Source organism: Podospora pseudopauciseta (assembly GCF_035222475.1).
Source record: "Podospora pseudopauciseta strain CBS 411.78 chromosome 2 map unlocalized CBS411.78m_2, whole genome shotgun sequence".
Taxonomy (NCBI): domain Eukaryota; kingdom Fungi; phylum Ascomycota; class Sordariomycetes; order Sordariales; family Podosporaceae; genus Podospora; species Podospora pseudopauciseta.
The window spans coordinates 2,741,750-2,768,452 of NW_026946663.1; the positions used below are offsets into that span (position 1 = coordinate 2,741,750).

Consider the following 26,703-nt stretch of genomic DNA (forward strand, 5'->3'; position numbering starts at 1 on the left):
TTGATATCAGTTGGCTCTGCAAACTCGGGGTTGGAGTACGGTTGGTCGGAAACTAATATTTGGGGGCAGGAGGACCATGTTGGAAACCCCATGTTGCCTACAGACCATCTGGCCGGTTGCAGAGAAAGCTTGTCGCCACACGGCCAAAGATGCAGCAATTACACCTCATTGAGCTCAAAATGTGTTACCACGTAGCGAAGATCAAGGCCAGGGTGAACAAGACGCCAGAACATGGTTTGTTCCGGCAATGATTCTCGTCACCGTCCTGGCTCTTGCCTCCAGGCTGCCGGCATCACACTTGTTGGGCACTCTTCGTGTAAGAATTTCCTGACCATGCCCCCCATCGAAGGGTCGAGATTTCGGCCGAAGTTCTTTCTTTGCTGCGAAGCTGTTGTGCTGCCCTTGACAGGCAGAACGAATGAAGCATCGTCAAACGCCCAATGCATGCCCCAAAGAGGAGCGAAAGGCGAACCAAATACTAGGGGGCCCCTTGTTGCGCACGGGATAAAAGGTGTGTGGTTTGGTGGGAAAAGCTGTAGATAGTCCTCGAGGTTGGCACTTCCCAGGTCAGACCTAATAGCGGCGAGATGTTCCTCACTTGGTTTACTGGTGAGAATTGCCGTCCACTCTCGCAAAGAAACTATGAGCTGAGATAGTTGGGTACTACTTGGCACATGTATATCAGACAAGTGCGACTCGGTAGCCGGAGTGTTGATGGTGTTGGTTCCGGTGGGTGTCGGGGGAAATTCGCCACGCTCGATAGCTGTTGGTTTCCAAGTATCTCATTGAGTCGCCGAAGCTCAGCCAGAAGCTGCTGTGCGAGTGTTTCCTGGTCTATGATGACCTCTGCCATGGAGTTCGTCGACCTCGAAGATGTTGGGACTGGTTCGGTGGTATCGTTTGCCATGGTGAGAATCGAAGGAGCCCAAGGTTGATGAGAACTATCCGGTGAGAAGAGACGGAAATGGCTGGCCTCAGAGAATTGGGAGGAGAGCAGAACTCCCTGCTTTTTATGGTACCATGACACCAGCAAGCGCCCGGCATTGCAAGCAGACTTCAGGTTTTAGGTATGACATTGTCCTTCCCTACCTAGGTTGCATGCTGCCGAAGATAGATTCTCAAAGGGTCGGGCCGGTCATACTGGTTTTCCGTGTCTGGCTGAGTTGTGGTTGGCTGTCCTGATAACCAATCCAACCCTCCCTCAACAAATGCAGAATTATGTGCATCCTACACAGTGTAGAGACATGCGAATAGCTTCAAGATGTTGAATAGCCTCGCGTTGCTGCAATATTCATCAGCCTAAACTTCACAAGCAGCCATCCCACTTCACCCATATCCACACAATGACGAGATGGTCAGCCAAGCAGGAACTAGTTGCCCTGTCGTCGAATATTTCCACTAGTGTGATGTTGGACTGTGATCCTTTGTCCCCACACGGTGGACGATGCTACCTTTCGGCGAGCAAGGTGGCAAGCGACACTCGTGTTGGTTGTGAAATTGGAGTGCAGAGCTAAGAGCTGCGAGGTCGACTCGGCCGAAATGAGGGTACCAAAAGAGCACAAGTCGTGCTGCCACGAGAGAGGCATGTGGCGCAGCGGCACAGCGGCCCGGGAGTAATGGCTGTTGGAAGAAGGCGAACCCGGCAGTTTGGACATTCCAAATGATCAATCTACACATAAAGTACGGCGGCGTACACGACCAGCCAGCTTCTCCGAGATGGATGCCAGGAACAATGCAGGAGAGAAAAGGTGGGCGAGCCGGAGCGTGGGAATCTACCCCGCACAGACTGTTCTATCCTCCTTCCTCCTTCCCCCAACGGTTGCCGATTCGCCAACCACAACACTCCGATCCCGATACACCCTGCCTGCTTGCCTGCCTGTGATGCGACAACCCCTGGTTGGGGCTCGAATGCCGTGCCAGCCAAGCGAGGGTGCCATGCAGCCCACGCAGCCAACGCACCATTAATTCCACGCTTCAATCTTGAGAATCTTCACACACCAATTTCTGGGTCAAAAAAGAGCAGCAAAGACAGAAGAACACCGTCGGACTTGTCAAGGAAACCTCCCAGACCCACCCGGATCTCATCGAGAAACGCTCGGCACCATCGCCTGTTGCGCCAGAGTTTCCGGGCGGTGGAGCCGATGGGCTGACACAACCGCCGGCTTGCCATCCGGACAAGGCGCTTCGACGAGTTCGGCGATGGAGGCCAAAATAGGTCGGCGCTAGGAGCCCTGCCCGGGATGGGCTTGCGAGAAGGTAACAGCCCCGGTGCCCCGGAAATGCCAAGTTGCCTTGCTTGCTGCGGTAATATCCCCAATATGCATCGCATTATAGCCACGACCTGCCGTCGCATTCACACAAGATGGCCCCTTGGCAAAATGCACGAGAAGTTATAAAACATTCTAGCGGCCCTCGTTTCTCCCTCCACACGGCTCGTTTCCCGAGCGAACAAGTCTCTGGTTCCAGCTTCCGTATCCCCAATCACCACCACCACCACCATGAAGGGCGGCATCGTTGGCGTGCTTTGCAGCGCGCTCCTCCTTGCCGTTGAGGCTGCATGCGCCCCTAACTCGGACGCCATCACAAAGGTACCTGGCTTCAAGCCAAACAAGTGGGTGGCCAGAACCTGGGAGGGAAACAACTACGCCTGCAAATGTCATCCTGGCGACTACTGCTGGCCCAAGCAAAACCACTGGAATAACCTCAATCGCACCGTTGGCGGCAACCTTCGCGTCAACCTGCCCCCAGGAGCTCCTTGCTACAACACCTTCCAAGGCCCTCTCGGAACCGTCAACACGTACGATGCCGCCAAGTGTGCTGCCGTGACCGCCGGGTTCCCCAATGAACAGTTCCAGTAAGTCATCTCTGCACACCAAGCATGAGGAGAGCATGTTGACTGACCATCTGTTACAGAATCGAGCTGCCCACCGCTGGCCTCTGGACCTACTTCACCAATGACACCTGCCGCCCTACCTCTGATCCCACAGGCAGCTGCACGCTGGGCTACTATCCTGTCCTGTACATCACAGCCAAGACCGTTGCCCACATCCAAGCGGGTATCAACTTCGCCAGAAACAACAACTTGCGCCTCGTCATTCGCAACACTGGACACGACTTCCTTGGACGCAGCGTTGGCTGGGGCTCGCTTGTTATCAACACTCACAGCTTCAAGAGCATCAGCACCACCAACAACTGGAATGGCCCTGGCTACAACGGCCCCGCCATCACTGTGGGAGCGGGTGTGCAAGCCTTTGAGGCTCTCGCCCGCCTGAACTCGCTTTCCCCTCCTCGAATTATGGTGACGGGCGAGTGCGCTGTAAGAACCACCAATTCTTAGCTTTTGATGTTCATGGACTAACCGGTATCATTAGACAGTTGGTGTCGCCGGAGGCCTTGTGCAGGGCGGTGGCCATGGCCCCTTGACCAACTTCTACGGATTCCTTGCCGACACGGCTGTTCAGTTCAAGGTCATCACGGCCGATGGCAAGATCCAAACTGCCAATGCCAACACCAACTCGGACCTGTTCTGGGCCCTCAAGGGAGGTGGTCCCGCCGCCTTTGCTGTCATCACCGAGGCTACCTACAAGACCTTTGCCGACACCCCAAGCGCCGGCATCAACCTCGATATCAACCCCGCCACCAACTCCGATCCCGCTCTTTACTGGGAGGCCGTCCGCAAGTTCCACAGCTACAGCACCCATTTTGTTGACAACGGCCTTTATGTTTACTACGAAATCGGCCCCGTCCCCAACACTCTCCACGTGCATCCTATTGTGGGCGTCAACAAGACCCTCGCCCAGCTGCAGGCTGTTGTCCAGCCCCTCTTTGATGACCTGGATGCCCTCGGTGTTGGGTATACCACCTCCAGCGAGACTTACGGCACCTTTTACGACTTGTACAACGCCATGTTTGAGATTGAAATGGCTGGCAACTCTGCCCTCACCGGTGGTTGGACCATTGGTCGCCAGGATGTTATCAACAACCACACCGCCATCATTGACGCTTTCCAGACCGTTATGAATGCTGGCTCTTTCATCGTCGGCCACATGTGGTCTGCTGGCCATGGCCTCCCTCAGAGCGAGTGGGCCAAGTCTGCCATCAACCCCCGCTTCCGCAACGTTGTTGACAAGCTTATTACCATCGTTCCTGTCTCTGGCGATGCCCCTCTCGCCGCCAAGGCCGAGGCCCAGAACCGCTTGACCAACATTGTCGACGGCTCTCTCCGTGCCGCTGCCCCCAACGGCGCTTCTTACATCAACGAGGTATGTATTGATTTTCGGTCTCCAACCAAGCAGGCATATGCTAACATACTCACCACACAGGCCGATCCCTTCCAGCCCGACTGGCAGAACGCTTTCTGGGGTACCAACTACCAGCGCCTGCTCCAGATCAGACGCAAGTACGACCCCGAGGGAGTCTTCTATGCCGTCTCCACTCCTGGCACCGAGAGGTGGGAGCAGATTGAGACGGGCACTAGGTTGTGTGTCAAGTTGTAGTCTTTTTTCTTTTCTGTCTGAGCGAGTCTTTTGATATAAAATAATAATAGAATGGTATATACGTTTTCACCAAAAGAATCGGGAAGCTTGCTGCTGTGTGATTCTTCTAGGTCATGTTGTACGTGTAGGCCCCTTTTGTGGAGCCCAGGAGGGTATTGTTTCCAGAGCAACGGCTCCTTGAGACTATTTGTGAAATGCCTGATGCATATCGGTATGCATAATCCTTGGGTCATGGACCCCCAGAGCAAGTCAATGGGCCTATCAGCTATCTTTAAGGTGCTCTTTACTACTTTGAACACTTATTCAATACATTCTGAGGGCTAAGGAGAATCCAGCGCCTGATGCCATCGTTCAACGCTAGATAGTCATTACCGTTCAAATTCGTGGTCTTGGGTAGATACGTTGCAGTGTTCAGTACCTATTCCGTCTGCAACTGAACATATACATTTACCAACAGGCATCTGTTGGTCCTTTCCCTGTAATGACCCGGTGCCTTTCCAATGCATGTATTCTTTGCTCTTGTGTCCATGTTCAGACTTTTTGCTTTGGCGAATGAGGTTGTGTCTCTGGTTTTTGCGATCGGCAGGTGTAGGTGTGTGTGTGTGTGTGTGTGTGTGTGTGTGTCAGCATCGAAACTCACCAACGGAGGGTTAAGCATGGGCTGTGGTTCAGGACGCAGAGAACGTGATTGTGGCACAGCAACAAAGGGAGCTAGGTCTTCAGAACGGCAGATGCCGCGCGCTGCAAGGATCATCCAGAAGCCTGTCTTTGCCGTGGGCAGGCACCAACGTGCTGAATATGCCTCTTTTCTGCAGCGAATATCACTATGGACCTGCCTGTAGCGTGATGCTGTTGTGTTGGATTTGCTACTCTAGGTCCGATACTCGTGATGTGTTCTGCTGTTACAGACTGGGAATTGGAAAACATGAAACTTGGGATGAGCCCTATATCTGAGCGTGGTCGCGTACTCTAAAAGTTAAATGCATCTTCAAGGCAGTTTTGGTGGCCGAACTGCCTGAGATGAAATGTACCTTTTTGACGCTAGAATCATCTCCACAGCAAGATCATTTCCCATCTATGCCAGCTTGGCGAAACCTTGCAAACTTCCATTTTTCGGCCCCCGGAACGGCCCATCAACACCCATACCACCCCCCAACGCATCCTCCCATCTGACTTGGCATCCAAGGTCAAGTTTCGGCTGAAGTGGCACAGCATCACCCAAATCCAAACCGCTTTCCCAAATCTCACCCCCTTAAGCGAACCAGTCTTCAACAAAAAGGTAAAGATTCTCTCTCCCAGCTGTGCCACACACCCAAACCCACACACTGGGCTGAGCATCTTATCCCCTTATCCCCCCTATGGCGCGCCACGGCCGGGTATACCGCCCGTGCCGCACTCCTACACCCCCAGGCAACTCATGAGATTTATCCAATCATCATGTGCCAAAAAATACAAAAAGGGGTTAGCCAGGTTTATGGGCGTATAGCAAAGGCCCCACCACACCTACCTGAGCATTAGTAACCACGCCGCATTGGAACACTGCATAAACACATCAGTTTTCCCAAGCTGGAAGACTTGACGCTGTTGGTTGTTGCTGACCATCCGGTATGCGTCGAGATGGCGAAGCAATCCTTCACAAGTCCAAAACCCCTTTGGCGCCCGCATTTTCATGGTGTTCCAGTTCTGGGGGAGAAAAAGACTTAGAATCCAAAGAAAGAACGGGGTTTTTTGCCTTTTCTTTCTTTTTGGATAGCGACAACTGAGATTCCGAGCGATATATTTGGAACTGGACGATGAAAAGGACGACACTCTAGCAAGTCGACGTTTACACTACCCTTCCAAGACATTGACGATAACGATTTCTCTTGTCGTGCCACTCAGCTCTTGCTGAGCGACGCCCGCCAAGATGGTCTCCCTCACCACAGAGCAGTCATTGGCGGTGCTCGCAACGCTACCGAAATGCGCTGTATGATGATACATCAACATCCAATCCTTCACTGGTCTCTTGCTAATAACCTTGCTCAAGATGGATTGCATGATGGGAGCACCCAGCACCGGCCAGGGCTCGACAGATGTTGATCTTTGCGCACCTCAACCTCTAGAGACCACCAACTGGGTGATGGGTTGCATGAAAAGCAACTGCTCAACTCCAGAAGCACTCTTTACTCAGAATGCGACCTTGCGAGCCTGCGGTGTTGAACCTAGGATGGAGAGGCAGTGGCTGCCTGTGATGACCACGTTTATGATCCTTGCCTTCATTTCCGTCGTGCTGCGGGTGGCCAACCGACTTTACACGACCAAGACGTATTGGTGGGACGATATCTTTTTGTCCTTGTCGATGGTATGTTATGGAGAGGCTGTCAAGAGGAATGAGGTAACTGACTGTGCTGAAGGCTGGCTCCTTTGCCTACGCTTCGATCCATTACGAGGCGATGGGTCACGGTTTCGGACGAGAGTTTTGGTCTCTGTCGCCAGAGGAGATCAACTACATTATTGCTGTGAGTATTCTTGCCAAACATCGCCGTCGACAACTTTCACTTACCAGGGATAACAGGGCGTATACGCGAGCATGCTCGTCTTCCACGCAGCTCGCATGCTGCTGCGCCACTCGCAAATCCTCTTCTTCCTTCGCATCTTCGTGGTGGGCAACTCGAAGCCAATGATCAAAGGAACCATGATAGCAAATGCTGTCCTCTCCACCGCCATCGGTCTCATCATGGCGCTCCAGTGCATGCCCGTCAGTTTCTTCTGGATGCGATGGGACTCGACGCAGGAGGGCAAGTGTCTGAACAACCTCCAGACTCTATGGATCACCTCCGTCTTCACCATGTTACTGGACGCCTGGACACTCATCCTGCCACTGCCCTACGTGGCCAAACTGCAGTTGTCGGTGAGGAAGCGAATCGGCATCTCGGTCATGCTCGCCACCGGTCTGAGCATCCTCATCTTCAGCATCCTCAAGTTCTGGTCTGGTGCCATCACAGTGGAGGAGCCCAACCCAATGTATACCTTTGCCCAGGTGTCGATGTGGGCGTCGTTGGAAATCAACGTGGGGATCATCTGTGCTTGCTTACCGGGTATAAGACTACTATTCAGCAACTTGTTCAGGCAGACGGGTTGGTTTATGACGAGCAGTATTAGGAGGACGGAGCATATTTCGCTGTCTGGGTCTCCCGACCGGAGTGGGAAGAAGTCGTGCCCGGAGTCGCAGATTCGCATCACGACAACTATTCAGACCAAGGCCACGCATGCGTTGACTGATTCCGAGTCGCATCTGCCTCTCCATGCGGCGAGCTTGGGGGCGGCGATTCATCCTGCGAGGCAAGAGCTGGGTGTGGTGGCCAATGCTTGGGCTTGAGTGGACGTCGGAGAGGGACTGTATAGATAGAATTGGAGATACCCATAGTGTCATTGAAGCAATGTTTCCGTGAAATTGCCGTGACTAAAAGGTCGATGTCATTGGCATGGTGTGAGCCTGTCATCATCTCTCGTTACAAATCAGGTTCGCTGCAGAAGGAAGGCACGCCAGTGGTAGCTGCACCGGCAACTGTCACCATTGAATCACTGTTCCTTCCATGTGAAAAAGAGAAAATGGGACCGACTGACATGCCGCCGACTGTTCCCCTGCAGTTGGATCAATGCGACCGTTTGACTGATAACCGTCCACCCTGCGCCGCTACGCCCACCGATCAAAGCTTGCGCCTTTGCCTGGGCTGTTGTGTTGTTACGTCTTCGGTCGAAAACACGGCGCTCAGACTGACCTGAGAGTGATGTTTGGAATAGCGAGGTCATTCATACCAAACACCCTGCCCAAAGGATAGTTACAGTGGCTTTCTTGACCTTTCGACGAAGGCGACAACTAGCTGCAGCGCTACTACACCACTCAACGATGCATGGAAGCGATCTAGAGAACCGACCGGAAAGCAATGAAAGAATACCACGATGGAGCCTTGGTGTGCTCAACCCAAAGGACACAGTCGACGTTCCAGGTTTGATATCCTCCCTGTCTTCTCAGTTGCATGCTGACGCCCTCAACCGTCCATCTAGGCACCGCCCTCCTTCTCGTCGGCCTCTCTCCCCAACCAAAACCCGACACTCACTCGGATGACCATAATCTCCCCTCCCCTCCCGAAGAACCCAACCAAACCTCCTCTCCTCCACGCGACGATGACCCCCCAAATACCACCCCCACTGGCATCCTCCTAGCCCCTCAACCCCTCCCCCATGACCTCCTCAGCTGGCCCCCCTGGCGCCGCAACCTCGCCCTCCTCACAATAGGCCTTTACTCCCTCCTCGGCGGCGGAACAACCCCCCTCCTCGCAGCAGGCTTCACCAACATCTCCCAAATCCTCTCCATCCCCCTCCACCGCATCTCCCTCACTACCGACCTCGTAATGCTCGGCCTCGGTATCGGCTGTCTCCTCGCCTCCCCCACGGCGATACTCTACGGGAAACGTCCCGTTTACCTAGCTGGCTCCCTCATTTTTCTCCTGACATGTGTCTGGTGCGCGTTAAGTCCGACGTTTGAGAGTTTATTGCTTGCACGGTTTGTGCAAGGGGTGGCAATCAGTCCTGTGGAGGCGCTGCCGAGCGCGACGATTGCGGAATTGTTCTTTTTGCATGAACGAGGGGGCGGGGGGCGGGAGGATAGGGGTTTATGGGCTTTGTTTGTTAGGGGGGAAGAATTTGGTGCCGGTGATGGGGGCGGGGGTTGTTCATGCTCTGGGGTGGAGGTGGGGTTTTTGGGTGATGGGGGTTGGGGTTTGTGGGGTTGGGTTGTGGGGGTTGGTGCCGGAGACGTTTTGGGATAGGGGGTTGGAGACATTTTTGGAGAGGGAGTCGACGGGAGAGGGCGGACGGGGAAGGGATGGAGGGGGAGAGAAGATGGAGGGGAGTGGTGAAGAGAGCTCCAGACGTGATGGTTTGGGGGAGATGGGTATATCAAAGCAGGAAGGTAGTAGACGGTCTGGGAAGACGATTGAGGTGTTTGAGCTGGTCGAGACGGCTAACGATCCTGCCACTACCTCAACATCTGCAGCTTGTTCATCGTCATCCGAGACGCCTGGGAATCAGGATGTGGAAAAGAGGGCAACGGAACATCAAGCGACGCCCCCGAGACGAAACGAGTACACCAGTCGCATGGCGGCACGACCAAACGGGTCGTTCAAGACACATCTACTGCCGTGGCACGGCAGATTATGAAGGATGAACGCTGGTTACGTGTGGCGGCTAGACCGTTCTTCCTGTTTGCCTACCCGGCTATCCTCTGGTCAGCGATTACCCACTCTTGTTGCATCGGCTGGCTGGTGGTTATCTCCGAGTTGATGGACGCCATCTACCGGAGCCCAAACAGTTATCACTTTGGTGCATTCTCGACTGGCTTGGTGTATATTTCTGCATTTATTGGTGGTGTGCTGGGCACGGCGATAGCAGGCAAGATGTCGAATGTTATTGTGAGAGCTATGGCTCGCAAAAACGGAGGGGTGTTTGAGCCCGAGTTTCGACTGGTGATGATGATGCCGGTGACCATCACTACGGTAGTTGGGTTGATGGGTTCTGGGTGGAGTGCTGAGGTGCAAGATGCTTGGATTGTTCCGACGGTGTTTTTTGGGATTATTTCTTCTGGATATTCATTGTGAGTTTGGCCTTCATGAAGATGCGGAGAAAATATTTACTGCGAGATAGGGGTTCGACGACCGCCATCACTTTCTGTGTAGATAGTTACCGAGAATTTGCTGGAGAGGCCCTTGTCGCATTAAACTTCAGCAAGAACATTTTCCACGGTTTGGTCTTGAGTCTCTTCATTACTGGATGAGACCAGACTGACGGCTCGAAGATTGTGTACATTTGGATTGGGATTATTCAGTTGCTGGCGATGTTCTTTACATTACCGTTGTTTATTTTTTTTTTTGGGAAGAGGGCGCGGTATTGGGCGCCAAAACAAGCGTTCCATGAAAGGATTCCGTCTACTGACTAGAAAGGGAGAAAAGATGTAGAAGATACAACAGGTCCAATCAACCCTACTCAGTCTTCATGGCATCCCGGATCATGGAGCATTCGACATACCTCCCTTCCAAGTATTCCGCCACCTCTTCCACATGGAAGCCATACTTCTCAAACAACGGTTTCCCCGCAGGCGAGGCCTCAAGATACGCCTCATGGCTACCCTCATCAACCATCTTAACCCCCCACTCCATCAACAACCGACCAGCGCCAGAGCCTTTGTACTCAGGGCGGGTAGCAATGAGAGCCAGATACCAGTGGGCTTTGCTGCCCATGTACTTCTGATGCCAGGCATGCTGGTCACTAAAGAACGCCATACCAAGGTCGGGGTCGGTCATGTGGTCCATTACTTCCCGAGGGAGGTCCATGTCGGAGGGGAATAAAACCGGGAGTGTAGAGTTCCCAGGGACAAAGACCCACTTGGCTAGGCCGACTACTACAGGAGGGGTCAGAGAGATGACTTTGGCGATGGCGAGGTGGGAGTTATTGTCTGAGAAGGTGAAGGCGATGACTTGGGTCCGGAAGTTGATTTTGAGTTGTTAGTCGGAGATGTGGTTGATTATGACGTTGGTGGAGAAGGCTTGCTCGAGGAGGATGCCGCAAGGGGATACGTCGAAGGGAGTGGCGGGGCGAATTTGGGGTTCGTGTAGAAAACGAGCTTTTGCGATGGTGGTAGATCTGGAGATAGAGGTGGTAAGAAGGGAACATGTTGTCATTTATACACTTCTATACACCATATTATACCGTATCTTCTAATAGCATGATGACTGCTGTTGCAATGCAGCCTTGGTGAGAGCACTCAAACATGATGGTTTGCAGTTTGTGACAGCATGGAAGGATTCAAATAACGAAATTTGCATAGCTGGACAGCGAGACATGATACTACTTCTAGGTGATCAAGGAGCCATTTTGATCACGGAGAGCGTTGACACTTACGCGGCAATACTTGACGGCGGGGGGACGGAACCCACGGGAGCCGCCGCTGCCCTAGGACGGGTCCGGGCTGTGGAGCTGAACGTGCTTCAGCTGGCTGGATTATATTGACAACGTTAAAAGCTTTGCCAAAATCCTCAAGACTATCGTGACAGGCACTGAGTGGCGATGATGTTTGCAGATGTTGTCCTGTGTGTGGACCTTGGCCAAGACATGTCTCGGCAAAAATGGATCTTGAAGGCATCGAGATTTCAAAAAAAAAAAAAAAAATCCCATGTTGCATGTGTCAGGGACCGGTGGAGACGTCAAACGGTTCCTGGACCAAGGCGCTAACAGAAGTTGCGCCCAAGGCAAGGGCAGAACTGTTAGTGTCAGCCAATACCCCTGTCGTTTCGACGTCACTGGACCCTGACTCTTATCGCTACCAAGAGATCCACCATCAGTGCTCCAAAGCCAATCAGACGAACCAAACGCCCGATAAGAAAGTTGAAAGTTTGGGCCGTCGCATCTGAGGGCAGTCTCTTGCAGCACCGTCCTTCACTGCGCTTGCACATACCATTGTTTGCTGTGCTTACCTTCTTTCACACATACCAACCACCACAAAGCCACCTACCCAACGGTCGCTTCTCATTGTGTGCTTCCCAGCCGCAAATGTTCTTTCCCACAGCTCGTGTCTCACAACGCACGCTGCCCAGACTTCTCAACCTCACGCTCCGCCAGACCGCTCAGCAAAATATACTCCTCTCTTCCTTCGCCACACATATTGGTCGTACCAGAGTCTCGTTCTCTACATTCTCCCCCTTGCGCACAGCATCCGCGACCGCAACCGCCGAGATGGCTTCGATCCAGATTCCCACCGTGGCTGCCGGCAGCGAGCGCGTCCCTTTCTCAAAGCTCAAGGGCCGCATTGCGCCCCAGCTCCTCCAAAATATCGAGAAGATGGGCCTCACACACATGTCCCCAGTGCAAGAAAAGGTCCTGCAGATGTCCAGCCTCAAGAACGACTGCCTCGTACAAGCCAAGACCGGAACCGGCAAGACAATCGCTTTCCTGCTCCCCGCCCTCCAAAACATCATGACCGCCCCAGACCTGCAGCGCGAGTTCGTTGCAATCCTCGTCCTCGCCCCCACCCGCGAGCTGGCCCAGCAGATTGCCGATGAGTGTGACAAGCTCACCGGAAAGTCTTTCGAGTGCCACATTGCCGTAGGCGGCACCTCCAAGAACTCGCTCCTTCGGAGGTTCCTCAATGGCAAACCCACCATCCTCGTCGCCACCCCCGGCCGCCTCATCGACTACCTCTCCGAAGAAGAAACCAGACACAAACTCACCAAGCTCCGCTGCGTGGTCCTTGACGAGGCAGACCGCATGCTCGACCAGGGGTTTGCCCCCTCCATCAAGAGAATCTTGCAACAAATCCCCAAGAAGCAAACTGCTGGCTGGCAAGGCATGTGCTTCTCTGCTACCGTCCCAGACGAGATTCAGCAGTTCCTGCCCTTGGTCCTCGACAAGAAGCACGACCGCATTTCCACCATCGACCCCAATGAGACCCCTACCGTCGACAGAATCCCCCAATCCGCCATTCCCATACCCTCCATCGCCGACGCCCTTCCTGTCTTGCACTCCTACCTCATGACACAAAAGAAAACCAACCCCGAGCTCAAAGCCGTCATATTCTGCGGCACCGCCCGCCACGCCGCTTTGCTCTACCACATCTTTGGTCCCACCGGCGGCGCCGCCCCCAAAGGCCTCTCCTGCTTCCAGATGCACTCCCGTCTTTCCCAACCAGCACGTACACGAACAATCGAAGAGTTCAAGAACGCCGAATCAGGCCTCATGTTTGCATCTGATGTCATTGGACGTGGCATGGACTTCCCTGACATTGACCTAGTCATCCAGATGGGCTTCCCTCCCGAAAAAGCGCAATACGTCCATCGTGTTGGGAGAACGGGAAGAGCAGGCAAGTCGGGAGAAGCAACCATGATTTTGACGCCCCAGGAGATGAGGTTTGTGAGAGCGAATAAGGACTTTCCCATCAAGGTTACTGAGCCATTGTATGTTTCTCCCCCCCATCTCCCCTTTCCCCTTCTTCTTTACTAAACACTTCTTCAAAGCAACCACCCTGACCTGCCAAAATCGGTTACCAAGATCGAGGAAGCTCTCGCCAAGGTGCCGGAGTTGACGAAATTCCAAGCTTATACCGCCTTCCTCGGCTTCAACATCACCGTGGCGAGACAGCTGGGCCTCCAGCCGCCAGAGATTGTCGGTTTGGCCAACGAGTTTGCCTATGCGATGGGGTACGAGGAGATCCCAGAGGTGGAGGCCAAGATGGTGGGTAAGATGGGGCTCAAGGGCGTGCCCGGGTTGAGGATCATGGGCAAGGGGGGGGTGAGCAGAGCTGCTCCGGTGCCGAGCGGAAGGACGGGAGGGGGGAGGGCCCAGGGTGGCCCGGGGAGGATGCAGAGGGGCAAGGTGGCTGATCCCAGGCCGCAAGGGGCGAGTGGAGGCAATAATGGGAGCAGGGCGGACGGCAACAGGAGGGGGCCGAGAGAGAGCACGGGTGCGAACGCTGAGGAGCCGAGCAGGAAACGGCCCAGGCGTGGTGCCCAGGCGTGAAGCTTGTCTTGTTACTTTTAGTCTAGACATCAAGATTAGCTGTTGCTGTACAACTCAGACACAGTGTCGCCTCAATTCTTATTGCAAACAACAACAGCCACACGATGGCACACGTCGGTAAGTAAGCCAAGTTTTGCACCCATCATGCATGTCGTAAGCTTCCTTGTCCATTTCTCCACATGAGTCTGATAGGAATATGATAAAAGCTATTTGATTTGGGTTCCATCTCATCATACACTGCCCTGCTCGCCATCAACTCGAATGTCCGCTTCGCGCAACCCGCAAATGTGCGCCCAGAGAATTCAAAGGTCCAGCCTTGTTGTAACCGTAAGCCATTGCATTGCGTTCATGAACAAAACAAAAAGAGAAGGGCGAATCCGCCCCGTCCTGTCGGCATCCGGCTCTTTTGGCTCTCAGCTGAACTCGCCCAATTTTGGACCAAAGTACTCGCCGTCGGTCAAATTCAGCAGAGTACAAGTGCCTTCGGCGTCGCAACCGGTATTCAACACATCGTTTCCCCACCAGTTCACCTGGAAGCCCCACAGCTGCACTGCGAAGAAGGTTACGACACCGCTAATAGCAATGCCGCAACCAAACGCAGCCGAAGTCACATAATTGTACTGTTCACGCTTCAGTGTCAGCGACCCTGCAACTTTCAATATACCTTGGGCTCTTGGCAACATACCTTTGACCAGAAGGCCAAGTAACGCTTCTTCACAAACAACCACGAAAATGCACCCACTGGGACAGCAGGCCACATGTAGGCCAAGTTGAGCGGCGCCCAGTTCAGGGCACCGCTCATCATGACCACTGGGTGGACATTGCGGAGTATGACGCTCTTGGGCCACTTCTTGTTCAAGTACCAAAACAACATGACCGCAAGGAAGCCAAACGGGAATCCCAACAACGTCATCGAATACTGGCCACCGACACCCCAAATCTTTCGTGGACCGACCGTGCCCCAGAAGACAGCTGCCGTGAAGAACGTGTTGACACCTGGGCAGAGGAAGCGGAATGGTGCATCCGGAGTGCACACATTCTCGATGCGGGTTTGGTATTGCATAATCGCGACGCTGATCAAAGTCGAAACCAGCGTAGGGACCATCTGGGCACAAAAGGTAAACCGGGGTGGAATCTTGACGTAGTGGGCAAGCTTCAGATCACTGCTGAACGCTATAGCGTGAGCGCAGGTGACATATCCGTACGACTTGAAAAAGCACATGCCAATCGCGTTGCCCTCCATCCACACACCACCGATGAATTCCGCGATGACGTTCAGCGTGACCTCCACACCAGTCATGCCCGCAATGATACCAATAGGGACGACGAAGACGAGACATAGGGCGATGCCGTACAACACCACAAATGGTGTCGTGTTCGTCGGCCACAAGGAGACGCCAACCATACCGACGGCGATGGCAAAGGCCAAGCACGTCATATACCACCATTGTGGGACTTCGGGGTAGGCGCGCATGAGCCGATTATGGACATCAAGAAGGTCCACATCCTCTTCGGTCGACTCTTCGCCGCGTGCATTTTTGGACCTCAACCTGCGCATGGTGAACTTGGCTCTCTGCCACAACTCATTCAAGCCGAGCTTTATCTCCAAGCGGTGGTAGAGAGCGGCATAAGTCACCGTCGCAGCGTACAAGGCGAAAAAGAACGTGTACACGACCACGTTGCTTGCAGCCAGGTAAGGAGGCGAGTATGCTTCATACTTCTTGGCGTCAAAGAGTCCATTGTCATCCACGATAGATCTGACTTTGTAAATGTGGCCGAAGTGGTCGAAAGGCCTGTTTGAGTTGATGGGGAGGTAGGCCGTGTAGTACGTGTTGGTGTAGTAAAGGCCAATGATGACGAACATGGACAGGAATGCCCCGAAGAAGTAATTGAAGGTAGAGAAGAAGGGCACCATCAAAGGATCAAGCGCAAAGACGTTCCAGTCCAAGCTTGGCAGCGGGTTTAGCCCGAGGCCTGTCTGGCCACCCGTGATGCTGGCCAGATGAACGTTTTGTGGCGAGATCCAGGTCATCCAGCTGAAGTAAGTCAGGGCACCGCAAAGGTAGTTGGGAAGCCAGAAGTAGGCAAACATGACCCCGCAAAGCCAACAGAAATACTTCATTCGGGACACGGTCCAGCGAGTCTTGAACGGGCCCTCGATGGTTGTCTTCTCCAACTCCTTGTCGTGGAATGCAGAGTTGAGCGCGATGGTCACCAAAGATGTTGGCCAGACGCAGAAAGCAGGGTAGACCAGAAAACGGCGGCAGATTCCGGCCAGCCCGTACCCGATGAAGTTGGTCGAGAGGCCAATGAGGAGCTGGTAGGCGATGCTGCGGGCCCATTCCTGTCCGAAGTATTGGGGGAGAACCTGAATCCAAGCAATGTAGTTGGTATAAGGAACGCTCTTGGCGACGCTGGCCATGATGGTGATAAGCATGTGCTCCTTCTTGTTGAAAGGTCCTGGATTCAGGCTGTGACGAACGCCGAAGAGGGTGATTCCCTTGTCGGGGAGCACGCGTGCCAAGAAGGTGCCAAAGGGGTAGGCCAGCAGCTGGACGACGGTTCCGCTGATACTAACAGCCGGGAGACGAATGTCGAAGAAGGAGTTGATGGAGGAGATGCAGATAGCAAACAAGACACCTATGCCCCAGGCACGGATGGTTGATACGGGTAGCGATGGGTCATCATGGTTGTCCACGACTGCTCGCACTTCGGTATAGGGTGAATTGTTGGTCATGAGAGCGGCCTCAATCTTCATCTCTTCAATGAGATGCTCATACTTTTGGGGGTTGGCGACCAAGTCGGCCTCGTGCCCTGTCCCGGGGTCAGTGACTGAATGGCAGGCCAGGTAGGGTAAGGAAAGGGGCCGTCACGAACCAAGGAACTCGTCAATGTGGTTGATGATCTCGATGGGGAAATTGGGGTCGCTGGCGTGTTGCTTGTGCACCTTTTTCATCATCTGAGAGCACGCGGTCAGTACAAGCCACGGCATGAACTGGAGAGTGGGCGTGCGACTTGCGACTTACAGCGATAGTCTTGTCCAGCGTGAAGGTGGCAGCCAGGTGCTTAGCCTCAAGGAGATCGGACTCAGTCACATTAAACTCGCGCCCCGTCTCCTTCAGGCTCGCGGGAAGCTGTTCGGAAGAGTTGGTGTCGGAGAGCTTAATCTTTTCGCCCTCAACAGTGGTAGCGAACGTGACAGGCTCCTTGGCCTCGGACATGTCGTTGGCGGCCGTCATGGCAGGCAGATACCCGGCGCTGAGTAGATTGGTGGACCAGGCAAAGACGAGAAGATGAGGCTAGGTAAGGATGTCTAGGACGGAGGAGTAGTCGAAGGAGACGAGGCACAACCGTCGTCGGTACGAGGGCCGGGGGTAGGTTGTGATGGCGTATAGAGGTGAGGTGAAAAGGTGGAACTGACGGGAATGAGTGAGGTAAGGAGCTTAGAGGGGAGAGGGGAGAGGGAGAGGGGAGAGTGGAGAGCCAGAGAGAGGGTGAGGAGAGGGTTCCGTAACCGGAATCGGCCAGAGAGACCTCGTGAGCGCCGGCGGAAGGAAGCAAGGACACAACCTAAGATGGGAAGGAAGGAAGGAAGGAAGGGAGCAGGGGAAGAAGGTGCTTGGGGCAGGAGCAAGGGAGAGCAAGAGCAAGTTGTCGCCTGGAACCTGAAGAATGTCGGAGACAGAAGGGACGAGGGGGGCCTATAGGGGATTGGAAACTCACTCATATGCTCGCGTAATCTTTTTCTCTATCTCCTTTGCGTAGAGACGTAGAGATACGTATCTCTGCCGTATCTCTGCCATATTTCTGCGGTATCACGGTCGGGGCATGGATGGCGACAAACTCTAAATTAACCGGTCGTCCGATATTGCTGCCGCCGTGGCCCATTTCTCCTTTTTCTTGCGAGCGCCGGTTGAGATAGTAGATCCTCGGTGCCCCCTTAACTGTGGCCATCCATAATCTCCATTCTAAATTCTCCAGTGTCCAAGCTAAGCTTCGGTAGCGCCCTGTCACTCCTTGAACAAGCCTTTCGGCTGTCACCGTTCCCCGCCATGTCCACAGGCCACAGGCCAACAGTCCACAGATCGCCGCCAATGCAGTTCTAACCAATTGGCATAGACGCCGTTGTGATGATGTGCGATGTGCTCCCTGCCTTGCAATGCCTTGGCCTGCCTTACGGCCGGGAGGGAATCCTTCCCGCGCCCCAGGTACGTGCCGTCCCCTGTTCCAGACCCCAACCCAGACTTCTCCGCTTTTCCCGTCCTCCCCCTCCATCCCCCCATGCTTCAACCTTATCTCGACCTCTGCCTCTGACGGGAGTCTGGACTGTCTCCAGTGGAGGTGGGCTAATTCAGAGCTTGATTGCCTGGCTCGCGACCGGCCATGCTTGATTGGCCAGACAAAGTGCCGACTGCTCCCCCCCAAAACCCCCCACCACCTTCACGCACTTCTTCCGCACATGGGGGCCGCGGCATGAGGTCATGGCAACCGTCTGCACCCAAAAAAACACCATGCTGCTTCGATGCCATTGTTTAGCCACCCCTCGCCGCGAGCGAGAATGGCCAGTTCCGCATGCGGCAGCTCCGGTGGCATGCCATCCAGGACAAAGAACACAACTGTTCTGGAATAGGGGGATACGGCCACAGGCAAAGGATACAACGCCCTTTGTGTTGGACCTCGGGCAAAGAAGGCCAACATGGAGAAAAGGAAGCAACACCGCGACCAGGTACAAGGTGGATGGCCAGTCTTGACCAGTCGTCCATCATTCGTTGCTGCAGCGCCGATATTGCGTCTGCGTCGCGTTCAAAATGGCAGCAAAGGAGCTTCCCCGGCATATCGTCGACGATTTCGGGGACCCGGTGCCGGGTGACTCGAAGAAGTGGCGGGATTATCCGTATGCGAATTTGCAATTGCGCGAAGCAACACAAGGCGTCTACAACGAGCAAAGCGATGACATCTTCGCCAACAATGGCAACGAAGACGCCGCCGTCATCAATGCCATGTTTGACGCATACAGGACCGTTTTTGACCCAGATCTCGACGAAATTCCGGCAGCAAACAGAGACCTCTACCATGATGTGGACGAACTGTTCACCGCCGATATTCTAAAGAAGTGCCACGACGGTCTTGTTCTGGGACGAAGGGGAGAATATCTGCATGGCGAACATTTGTATGCATTGACAGTCAGGCTGTTGCACTTGGCGCAGAGGGATAGAAACGCCCGCCTAGGTCCAGGAACGGGGAAGCCGACAAGCCGCAAACCCGCAGCATGGTATATTTGCCCCAATGAGGCGAGTGTGATGGTTCCGAGCCCAGTGGACCATTCAGAGGCTCAGGCTCAACAGGCTATAGACGAGGCGCAGCCCTACTTGAGCAGGCTGATAGACGCAGATTTGCGCTTCCAATATGAGAATGTGGTGGAGAGGTTCAAACAGGCCAAATTTACAGCCCACTTCGCCAACCGAAACAAGGCTCATTGGATGGCCTTCATCCTCCACAAGCCAATAGATGCGACGAAGAACTGGACCGCATTTTTATTCGATTCGTCCCCACTACCTTTGAATTTACAGGAGCCAGGACAAAAATATGCCAAAAAAGCGTTTGTGAAGTGGCTCGAGATCAACTGCCCACAAGACACACAGCGGGTTAAAAACGTGTCATATGACGGAGAGAAGCCCAAATCTCCTGGCCCTGCCCTGATATTCCTCGACAGGGACATTTCGACACAAAGCGATAACTGGAGCTGTTCCCTCCAGTGTATCTTGAATATCTTAGCTTTTATCCGATATGGGTGTTGGGGTTGGGACATGATACCGCATCTGAGAGGCAAATCGAACAGCGAGATGGTACAGACTATGATGAAAATTCTCCACAACATCATGGCACTCAAAGTCAACAAGAACAACCTAGCGGATTACAACACCGAGAACACTAAAGGCAAGACTTATCGTCAGACACCGGTCCTGTTGAACCGAGTAGACCCTGAAGATGAAGAGTGTAAGCAGAGGGCACAGAAGGAAAAAAGGAAGAAGGAAGATGAACAGAAGAGGGGGGGGCAAGCGGAGAGAGACAAAGACGAGCAGAAGAAGAAGGAGTGGGATGACATGACGCGTATATACGATGAGGCGCAGAGTACTTTACGGACGGAAACCGACAAGAGGAAAAGAGCGCCGGCCAACCAGGTCGTAGCCGAGTGGCCGAACAAGTTAAAAGCGTGGGGAGCAAAGTGGAACGAGACGGTAAGAAGTAATAGCAATGAAACTGAGGAAGTCAAGAAGAAGGAGGCCAAAAGGAAGGAAGCCGCAAGGAAGGAGACCGAGAAGCAGGAGGTCGAGAAGCAGGCAACTGAGAAACAGGCAACTGAGAAGCAGGCAACTGAGAAGCAAGCAGCCGAGAGGCAGGCGGCCGAGAAGCAGAAGGCTGAGAATCAGAAGGCCGATAGACAGGCAGCCGAGAATGCAAACAGAGAGAGCTGGACTTCAGGCAATCCAGACAGTTCAGACGACAAGTCGGACGGTCCAGGCGGTGGAGGCGGTGGACGAAATGGTGGAGGTGGCCGGAGAGATGCGCCTAAACGGAAGCGCAGGGAACACAAGTACCAGGGACCCAACAATACTGACTATCTGAATCTGGGAGGGGACAGAATCATCAAGCAACTGAGAGACGCCCGTCAGCCTGTATTGGTCGTGGACAAGGATGTGCCTGCAACGGCGCCGGGCTCAGATGGCATATACAGACTCTTCGATCGGCTTCTCGACCTGCCTGAGGTTGCGATGTTTCCTACCGAAATCCATAGCAAGTTCCCCCCCCATACCTATCCGGGGAAGGAACGGATGACAAAAGACACATTCAATGCCTTTCGACATTACGAGCAGGCGCTGAGAGATATAAGGAATGGTCAGGCCATCCAAAAGGAAGGGATTGTGCCGCTGGCTCTGAGGCAGCTGGCTTCTCTGCAGGCCCATGTGCGAACCGGACTCCAAAGTTACTCTCGAGGGCTTTGGTTCGTGCTTCCCACCCCGTATGTGCTGGTCGTCCCCGAGCCTGGGAAGGCCGGCCCCCCTTTGGTACGGTTGGGAGAGTCTAGAGATCGAAATGACGGATTCTATTATTCCCGTGCTGAACACGAGGCGAGATTCAAAAAGGCGGAATCAACTATTCATTTTGTTTACTGGGAAAAGACCAAGCACTGGGCCGTCATGTTTCGACATCCTCTACATGGACATGCCCTCTACGACTCTGATGTTACATTTCAAGGCGACCGGCTGTCGACGCGACTGGAGGAAGCCGATGAGGCCATGAAAGCGTGGCTCGGTCATAACGAGATTGCGTTCGGCAAGAGCCTCCGGCCTAACCTTGTCAAAACTCGACCTTCTGCTTCCGAGAGCCACTGGGACAGCGGCCTCTTCGCGCTCCTCAACGTGGTCAGTCGGGTACACTACCGCTGTTATGGCTGGCAGGGGCTGCCCTTACAAGTCTACCCGGAGCATACCAGTATCGCCCTCCGCCGCCGTCAAATCAGGGCCCTCCACAACCTTGTCGGTCTCCAAATGAGCGAAGGCATTGATACCACCAGAAACTACAAGTCGCCAATTCAACCGAGATTTGATTTTGTTGCCCACCCCCACTATCCGACCCAGCGCTGGGACGGCAGAAACGAGAGAGACAATGCCATTGCCCTTCTACGGCCGCCCACTGCTTCAACCAAAAAGCCAGACCGACCGCAGTACAAAGACCGTGGTCAGAATCCCAGACACCTAAAGCGCAAAAAGACCACAGACACAGCGGCCACGCTTGTTCGGGAGATTGGGAAAGGGGAGGGCCATGGTCCGGATGAGAATCAGCCGAGTCCGGAGACGGCGAGGTCGGGGGCGGAAGAGGTGGACGCCGTGGCGATGAGCCAGTTTGATGGCTCGAAGGAAAATATGACGACACTACCCGAGTCTGAACTGGAAACTGCAAAGCTCCGGGCCGAAAATGTCAGGCTTCTGCAAATGATCGCAGCTGACGAGGAGGAGATCGCTCGATTGGACGTGATCAACGACGCGTTCAAGAAAGAGGTCGTTGTGCTGCAAGCAGCGCTTGAGACTGAGAATATAAACGTCCTGGATGCAGGCTGGGCGACCGATCGGGAAAACGAGATATTGAAGAAGACGAGGAAAAAGGCGGTAGAGTCGGTCACGCCCTTTGAGCTGTGGAGAGATAGGGAGTTTGGCCGTCCCGATAACCGAAAAGCCAAGAAAAAGGGCGAAGAGTACATCCTGTTGTTCGAGCAAGGCTTTGGTGATGTGCTGGACAAGCTCTTGGCCTTGGACGATGATAAGTTGAAGGCGTCCTTGCGCAGGTTCCGGGCCGAGGTCACCAAGGCAGAACAACCGAATGCTGCTGATGAGGATGTCTTCGGAGCCCAGCCAACGGCCAAACCGGAAAGCAAACCGCAAAAGCGACCTCCTGGCTCATATTATGTCACTGATAGAGCGACGGCAGCGACTAGCACAGCGAGTCGTCCAACAACAGCAATAACCTCCCGCACCATTCCCGGGTCCAACATGAGGCCAGGTCTACCGACAATTGAGGAGAGCTCTTCCAGCCGTGCCGATGAAAGCTCAACGACAGCAGCCCAGCTGAGAATGCAAGGTCGACAATCGTCATCGGCTGGGGGTAGCGCAAAGCATGCCGAAATCTTGGACTTTGAAGAGTGGCTGCTAAGGGGAGGTGCCGTTCTGAGGGGAGGTGCTCGGCTGAGGGGCGGTCGTCCGCTAGGGCAAGTTATGGATGCCGACTACGAACTCAACTGGCGAGCCCGCCGATTAAAGTCGCTCCGGACATTTTATGGCGAAATGGAGGCGAAAGACACGGAAAAGGGCGATGACGAAGGCGCTGCGTGGGCGAGGGATAGAATGGAAGATTGCGCAGATATGGAGATGTGCTGGATCGGTTGGAAGCACAAATCCGATGCCTTGCTCGAAGGCGAAAGACAAGCTAGTCTCTTTAGGAGTACGCCCATCGGCGTGGGCGAAAGACCGGACTGGTTCCCAGATGAGGTTGATGAGGATCTTGACCTTGATCTCTTGGACATGGAGACCAAAGGTAGCTTGAAAGCCTACGTCTCGGAGTACCATGAGAGGTTCAAGGGTTTGTTCCGGGTCTCGGGCGATAAGGCACGGCGCGGGTCAGTCAATGACACCGATTCACTGCTAGGCAAGACTGCGGCGGGTCGTCGACTGGGCAGTAGGACCCCTCCTCATGGGAGAGGACCACATGCCACAGCGACTACTTCACTGGGAGGAGGACGACAGACCACAGTTACTCCTTCTCAGGGAGGGAGACAACAGGCTACAGTGACTCCTCAAGGGCCACAAGTCGGTGGACGTGTAACGGGAGGGCAACAACCTACAGTAACTCCTCCAGGGCCCTCCGTCGGCGGGAGTATAACGGCAGGAAGACGACCTACAGTCACTCCTCAAAGGTGGTCCGTGGGCGGGCGCATAACGGTACGCCAGCCTACAGTAACCCCTCAAAGGCCCTCCGTCGGCAGGCGCATAGCGGGACGACAGCCTACAGCAACCCCTCCGGGCCCTACTCAAAGACGACCTGTCGGCACAGCCACGACAAAAACCCCCACGCCACCTCACCCTTTTGCGGGTTTCACCCGGACGGCACCAAGAGTAAAACCTGCCGTCCCAGGTCAGAGCTCCTCAACCGAAGTCTCGGAAGAGGAAGAGGGGAACAAGATCGATACGACGCAGCAGTCCGTCGGCAGCACCACGCCCTCAATGCCGCCGCAGCCGGGGTCTCTACGGCACCTCTCCTTCCGACCTCGCCCGAGTATAGGGGGGGTGGTTCAGGGAGGGCGACGGTCGGGGCTCACACCGGATAGGACGGTCCATTGTGCGACTGGGGTGACGGTCATGGAGTATGATGATGACCCGAGCACGCCGGTGTACGAGAGGTTTAGTGACGAGGAGGAGGAGAAGGAGGAGGATGATGCTCCAGCGCCGCAGCAGATTGCGGGGAGGAAGAGGTCGATCGATGAGACTGGGGAGGTGGTGGATCAAGGGGGGAGGAAGAGTCCCAAGAGGCCGAAGCCTACTGTGGAGGGGGGGTCTTCTGAGTCGGAGGAGCTTTAGGGAAACATGGCAGGATATTGATTGTTGGTTTAGTTTGTTTGGATATTTTGTCTTTTGGGGAAAAAACCGTTTGGGGCTATTAGGACTTTTTCATGTGTTTGCCGCAGTTGTTTTTGTTTAGTATTTTGATAGGTTTTAGCGGGGAAAATGCATTTAGTATCTTTGCGCGGTGGTAACTATATGAGGTATATATTGTGACTTGGAAAAAGATTATTGTGATTTCTCTCGTTCTCGTCCCCTATAAATCCAGATAGACGGACGGTGAGTTGCAAACTGGACATTTTCATCACGCACGTGCGGTGGAGGGTTGCCACTGGGGTATTCAGGGGTAAGTAAACAAACATTTATTCAGGAGGTGCCAAGACATCTAGCGTGGTGGAGTTGAGAGTGGATCACGGAAAAAAGTAATCGCGAAAACATACAACACCAGGGATTCCCCAGTGGTCACCCACCTGAGTACTGATCTGGCGGTCATGTAGCATGACTGTGAGGATGGAAGACTCCCAAAAGGGTATATTATTTACTTCAAAATTTGGAAGAAAGCGTGCCGCTAAACGGTTCGTTAACGGACAGGCTTGGCCCGCCTCGACCGTTACAGATTAGAGAATACAGACACGCCCACACCGCGGTGTTAAAGTGGGTGGAATGTGTTCCAGATGTGCAGATTGCGCCAACAGCTCTCGCCTGGTTTATGATTGGATGTGATCCAACGCAACCCCGCAAAATCCCTCACTCAGCTTCGCCGCGACCTGCCAGCCTGCATCAGTCACATCTCTGGCACAGTCACTCCGATAAGTTCGCTGGATAATGCAACGTGTCTCTGTTCATAATTTTATGCAGTGCACGGGCTGTTGCGACGGCGAAAAGTGGGCCCTTCCCAGTAATCGACAACCGACTGTTGGTTGGGCTGGTTGGATGCTTGTTGGACTGTGCTGTAAGTTGTTACGCTTGTCTGAAAGCAGCATGAAATTCCAGCAATCAGGCGATGATGGTGAACTGAGTCACTGCGGTGACTGAACTCCTGATTTCTCGTCGACGTAGGCAAACCGCACAACCATTTCACCCGCCCATCTGACAGCCTCGTGCGCTTTCTTCCGCGCCATGGCACCCCACACCGCTCTCGACAGGCCCGATTCCTACGCGGTTCCCTGGATCGCTGCTCTTCCTATCGAGCGGGCCGCTGCAGAAGCGATGCTTGATGAGGAACATGCATCTCCAACTGGTTTCAATAGACATCGAAGTGACGCGAACGTTTATACTTGGGGTCGCGTGGGAGAGCACAACATCGTCATTGCCTCTGGCCGCTGGAATCTATGGAACTACCTCGGCTGCGACCACGGCCTCTCACTTGATTGCCTCTCTGCCATCCATCCGTGTTGGTCTTTTGGTTGGCATAGGCGGCGGCATCGCTCGCCCCGACGAGGGCCGCGATATCCGGCTCGGCGACATCGTCGTGAGCCAGCCCGACGGGACCACGGGCGGCGCCTGCCAGTACGACTTGGTCAAGGCAAAGTTGGATGGCAAGCGTTAGCGCAAAGGCTTCCTCGGACGGCCTCCGACGGTCCTCCTCAATGCGCTTGCCAGCATTCAGGCCAATCATGAGCGGAAAGACCCAAAAACTCCCTGCTTCCTTCAAGAGATGCTGGAGAAGAACCCGAAGATGGGCAAGAAGTCAAAGCAAAATCCTGGCTATGTTCACCAGGGCCTCGACAACGACCGCCTCTTCCAAGCTTCGTACGACCACGCTCCCGGGCCGGACGGCCAGGGTTGTGACACGGCTAACGAAATTCAACGCCATCCTCGAGACAACTGCGGCCCCGAGAACCACTACGGGACTATCGCATCTGGTAACACCCTTGTCAAAGACGCCGCTGTGCGCGATCGGATTGTTGCTGACGTCGGCGAGGATTGCATCTGCTTTGAGATGGAAGCGGCCGGCCTGATGGACTACTTTCCCTGTCTTGTGATTCGAGGGATCTGCGACTACGCCGATTCTCACAAGAACGATCGATGGCAACGCTACGCCTCGGCCACCGCCGCTGCATATGCCAAGGAGCTCCTGGCGTACGTGCTGGCTGCGGAGGTCCAGGAGACCAAGAAGGCACTGGAAGTGCTTCAGTTGGGTTAGTTCTTGTTTTTTTCCCCAAGGCTAGACTACCAATACACAAGACTGAACATATTTGCACTTGAAATACGACCCCTGACTTCGTTTAGTTCAACAAAAGATCGATGGTGTACAGCAGACGACAGTTGCAACGAAAGCTGCAGCTGATTTCATCAGGTTTGACCTTCATACCGATAAGATCAAGCGCTAGCTTTGTCCTCCAGATCCGTCTACAAACGCCAACCAGGCGAGAGAGCTCCACCATAAGGGGACAGGCGCGTGGCTCCTGGAAAAAAACCTGGTCTTCCAGGAGTGGCACTCGGGGTCACGTCGACATTTATGGCTGAATGGGTTCGCGAGATGTGGAAAAACGGTTCTCAGTGCGACTGTGCTGGATCCTCTTGCGAAGGGGGACGACCGTCTT

At 54.1% G+C, this 26,703-nt stretch overlaps 7 protein-coding genes across 7 annotated transcripts; 5 read left to right on the plus strand and 2 right to left on the minus strand.

The window, feature by feature from the left end:
- Positions 1-1,227: 1,227 nt before the first annotated feature.
- QC763_0038010 (uncharacterized protein) lies at positions 1,228-1,655 on the minus strand (the record flags this gene model as incomplete). The annotated part of the gene is made up of 2 exons (XM_062905579.1): positions 1,228-1,282; positions 1,435-1,655. The coding sequence occupies 2 exons, from the start codon at positions 1,653-1,655 to the stop codon at positions 1,228-1,230; spliced, it is 276 nt and encodes a 91-aa protein (XP_062768644.1).
- A 30-nt stretch (positions 1,656-1,685) lies between these two features.
- On the plus strand, positions 1,686-4,574 carry QC763_207620 (uncharacterized protein). The gene is made up of 4 exons (XM_062909824.1): positions 1,686-2,854; positions 2,914-3,316; positions 3,372-4,262; positions 4,323-4,574. The coding sequence occupies exons 1-4, from the start codon at positions 2,499-2,501 to the stop codon at positions 4,494-4,496; spliced, it is 1,824 nt and encodes a 607-aa protein (XP_062768645.1). The 5' UTR covers positions 1,686-2,498; the 3' UTR covers positions 4,497-4,574.
- A 1,340-nt stretch (positions 4,575-5,914) lies between these two features.
- Positions 5,915-8,043, plus strand: QC763_207630 (uncharacterized protein). The gene is made up of 4 exons (XM_062909825.1): positions 5,915-6,462; positions 6,523-6,837; positions 6,890-6,994; positions 7,051-8,043. The coding sequence occupies exons 1-4, from the start codon at positions 6,403-6,405 to the stop codon at positions 7,852-7,854; spliced, it is 1,284 nt and encodes a 427-aa protein (XP_062768646.1). The 5' UTR covers positions 5,915-6,402; the 3' UTR covers positions 7,855-8,043.
- Positions 8,044-8,171: 128 nt separating this feature from the next.
- Positions 8,172-9,307, plus strand: QC763_0038040 (uncharacterized protein; the record flags this gene model as incomplete). Its single annotated transcript, XM_062905580.1, has 2 exons — positions 8,172-8,485; positions 8,544-9,307. The coding sequence occupies exons 1-2, from the start codon at positions 8,386-8,388 to the stop codon at positions 9,305-9,307; spliced, it is 864 nt and encodes a 287-aa protein (XP_062768647.1). The 5' UTR covers positions 8,172-8,385.
- Positions 9,308-11,949: 2,642 nt separating this feature from the next.
- QC763_207660 (uncharacterized protein) lies at positions 11,950-14,232 on the plus strand. Its single transcript, XM_062909826.1, has 2 exons — positions 11,950-13,483; positions 13,544-14,232. The coding sequence occupies exons 1-2, from the start codon at positions 12,084-12,086 to the stop codon at positions 14,043-14,045; spliced, it is 1,902 nt and encodes a 633-aa protein (XP_062768648.1). The 5' UTR covers positions 11,950-12,083; the 3' UTR covers positions 14,046-14,232.
- Positions 14,198-18,413, minus strand: QC763_207670 (uncharacterized protein). The gene is made up of 5 exons (XM_062909827.1): positions 17,513-18,413; positions 17,072-17,492; positions 16,923-17,004; positions 14,731-16,859; positions 14,198-14,665 (listed from the first exon to the last, which is right to left on the minus strand). Exons 2-5 carry the CDS (start codon positions 17,282-17,284, stop codon positions 14,459-14,461), a joined length of 2,631 nt encoding a protein of 876 aa, XP_062768649.1. The 5' UTR covers positions 17,285-17,492; positions 17,513-18,413; the 3' UTR covers positions 14,198-14,458.
- On the plus strand, positions 18,281-24,358 carry QC763_207680 (uncharacterized protein). Its single transcript, XM_062909828.1, has 2 exons — positions 18,281-23,514; positions 23,569-24,358. Exons 1-2 carry the CDS (start codon positions 18,854-18,856, stop codon positions 24,173-24,175), a joined length of 5,268 nt encoding a protein of 1,755 aa, XP_062768650.1. The 5' UTR covers positions 18,281-18,853; the 3' UTR covers positions 24,176-24,358.
- Positions 24,359-26,703: the final 2,345 nt, after the last annotated feature.

Excerpts from the sequence above, each read along its gene's own strand:
- QC763_207620 (XM_062909824.1), top strand. The coding sequence starts at position 2,499 with ATGAAGGGCGGCATCGTTGGCGTGCTTTGCAGCGCGCTCCTCCTTGCC. Across the intron at positions 2,855-2,913 it reads TTCCCCAATGAACAGTTCCA|AATCGAGCTGCCCACCGCTG; the intron begins GTAAGTCATCTC and ends CATCTGTTACAG. Across the intron at positions 4,263-4,322 it reads GCGCTTCTTACATCAACGAG|GCCGATCCCTTCCAGCCCGA; the intron begins GTATGTATTGAT and ends CTCACCACACAG.
- QC763_207630 (XM_062909825.1), top strand. The coding sequence starts at position 6,403 with ATGGTCTCCCTCACCACAGAGCAGTCATTGGCGGTGCTCGCAACGCTA. Across the intron at positions 6,463-6,522 it reads CAACGCTACCGAAATGCGCT|ATGGATTGCATGATGGGAGC; the intron begins GTATGATGATAC and ends ACCTTGCTCAAG. Across the intron at positions 6,995-7,050 it reads AGATCAACTACATTATTGCT|GGCGTATACGCGAGCATGCT; the intron begins GTGAGTATTCTT and ends CAGGGATAACAG.
- QC763_207660 (XM_062909826.1), top strand. The coding sequence starts at position 12,084 with ATGTTCTTTCCCACAGCTCGTGTCTCACAACGCACGCTGCCCAGACTT. Across the intron at positions 13,484-13,543 it reads ATCAAGGTTACTGAGCCATT|CAACCACCCTGACCTGCCAA; the intron begins GTATGTTTCTCC and ends ACTTCTTCAAAG.
- QC763_207670 (XM_062909827.1), bottom strand. The coding sequence starts at position 17,284 with ATGACGGCCGCCAACGACATGTCCGAGGCCAAGGAGCCTGTCACGTTC. Across the intron at positions 17,005-17,071 it reads CGCTGGACAAGACTATCGCT|ATGATGAAAAAGGTGCACAA; the intron begins GTAAGTCGCAAG and ends GCGTGCTCTCAG. Across the intron at positions 16,860-16,922 it reads CCACATTGACGAGTTCCTTG|GGCACGAGGCCGACTTGGTC; the intron begins GTTCGTGACGGC and ends ACCCCGGGACAG.
- QC763_207680 (XM_062909828.1), top strand. The coding sequence starts at position 18,854 with ATGGCAGCAAAGGAGCTTCCCCGGCATATCGTCGACGATTTCGGGGAC. Across the intron at positions 23,515-23,568 it reads CCTACAGTCACTCCTCAAAG|GCCCTCCGTCGGCAGGCGCA; the intron begins GTGGTCCGTGGG and ends AACCCCTCAAAG.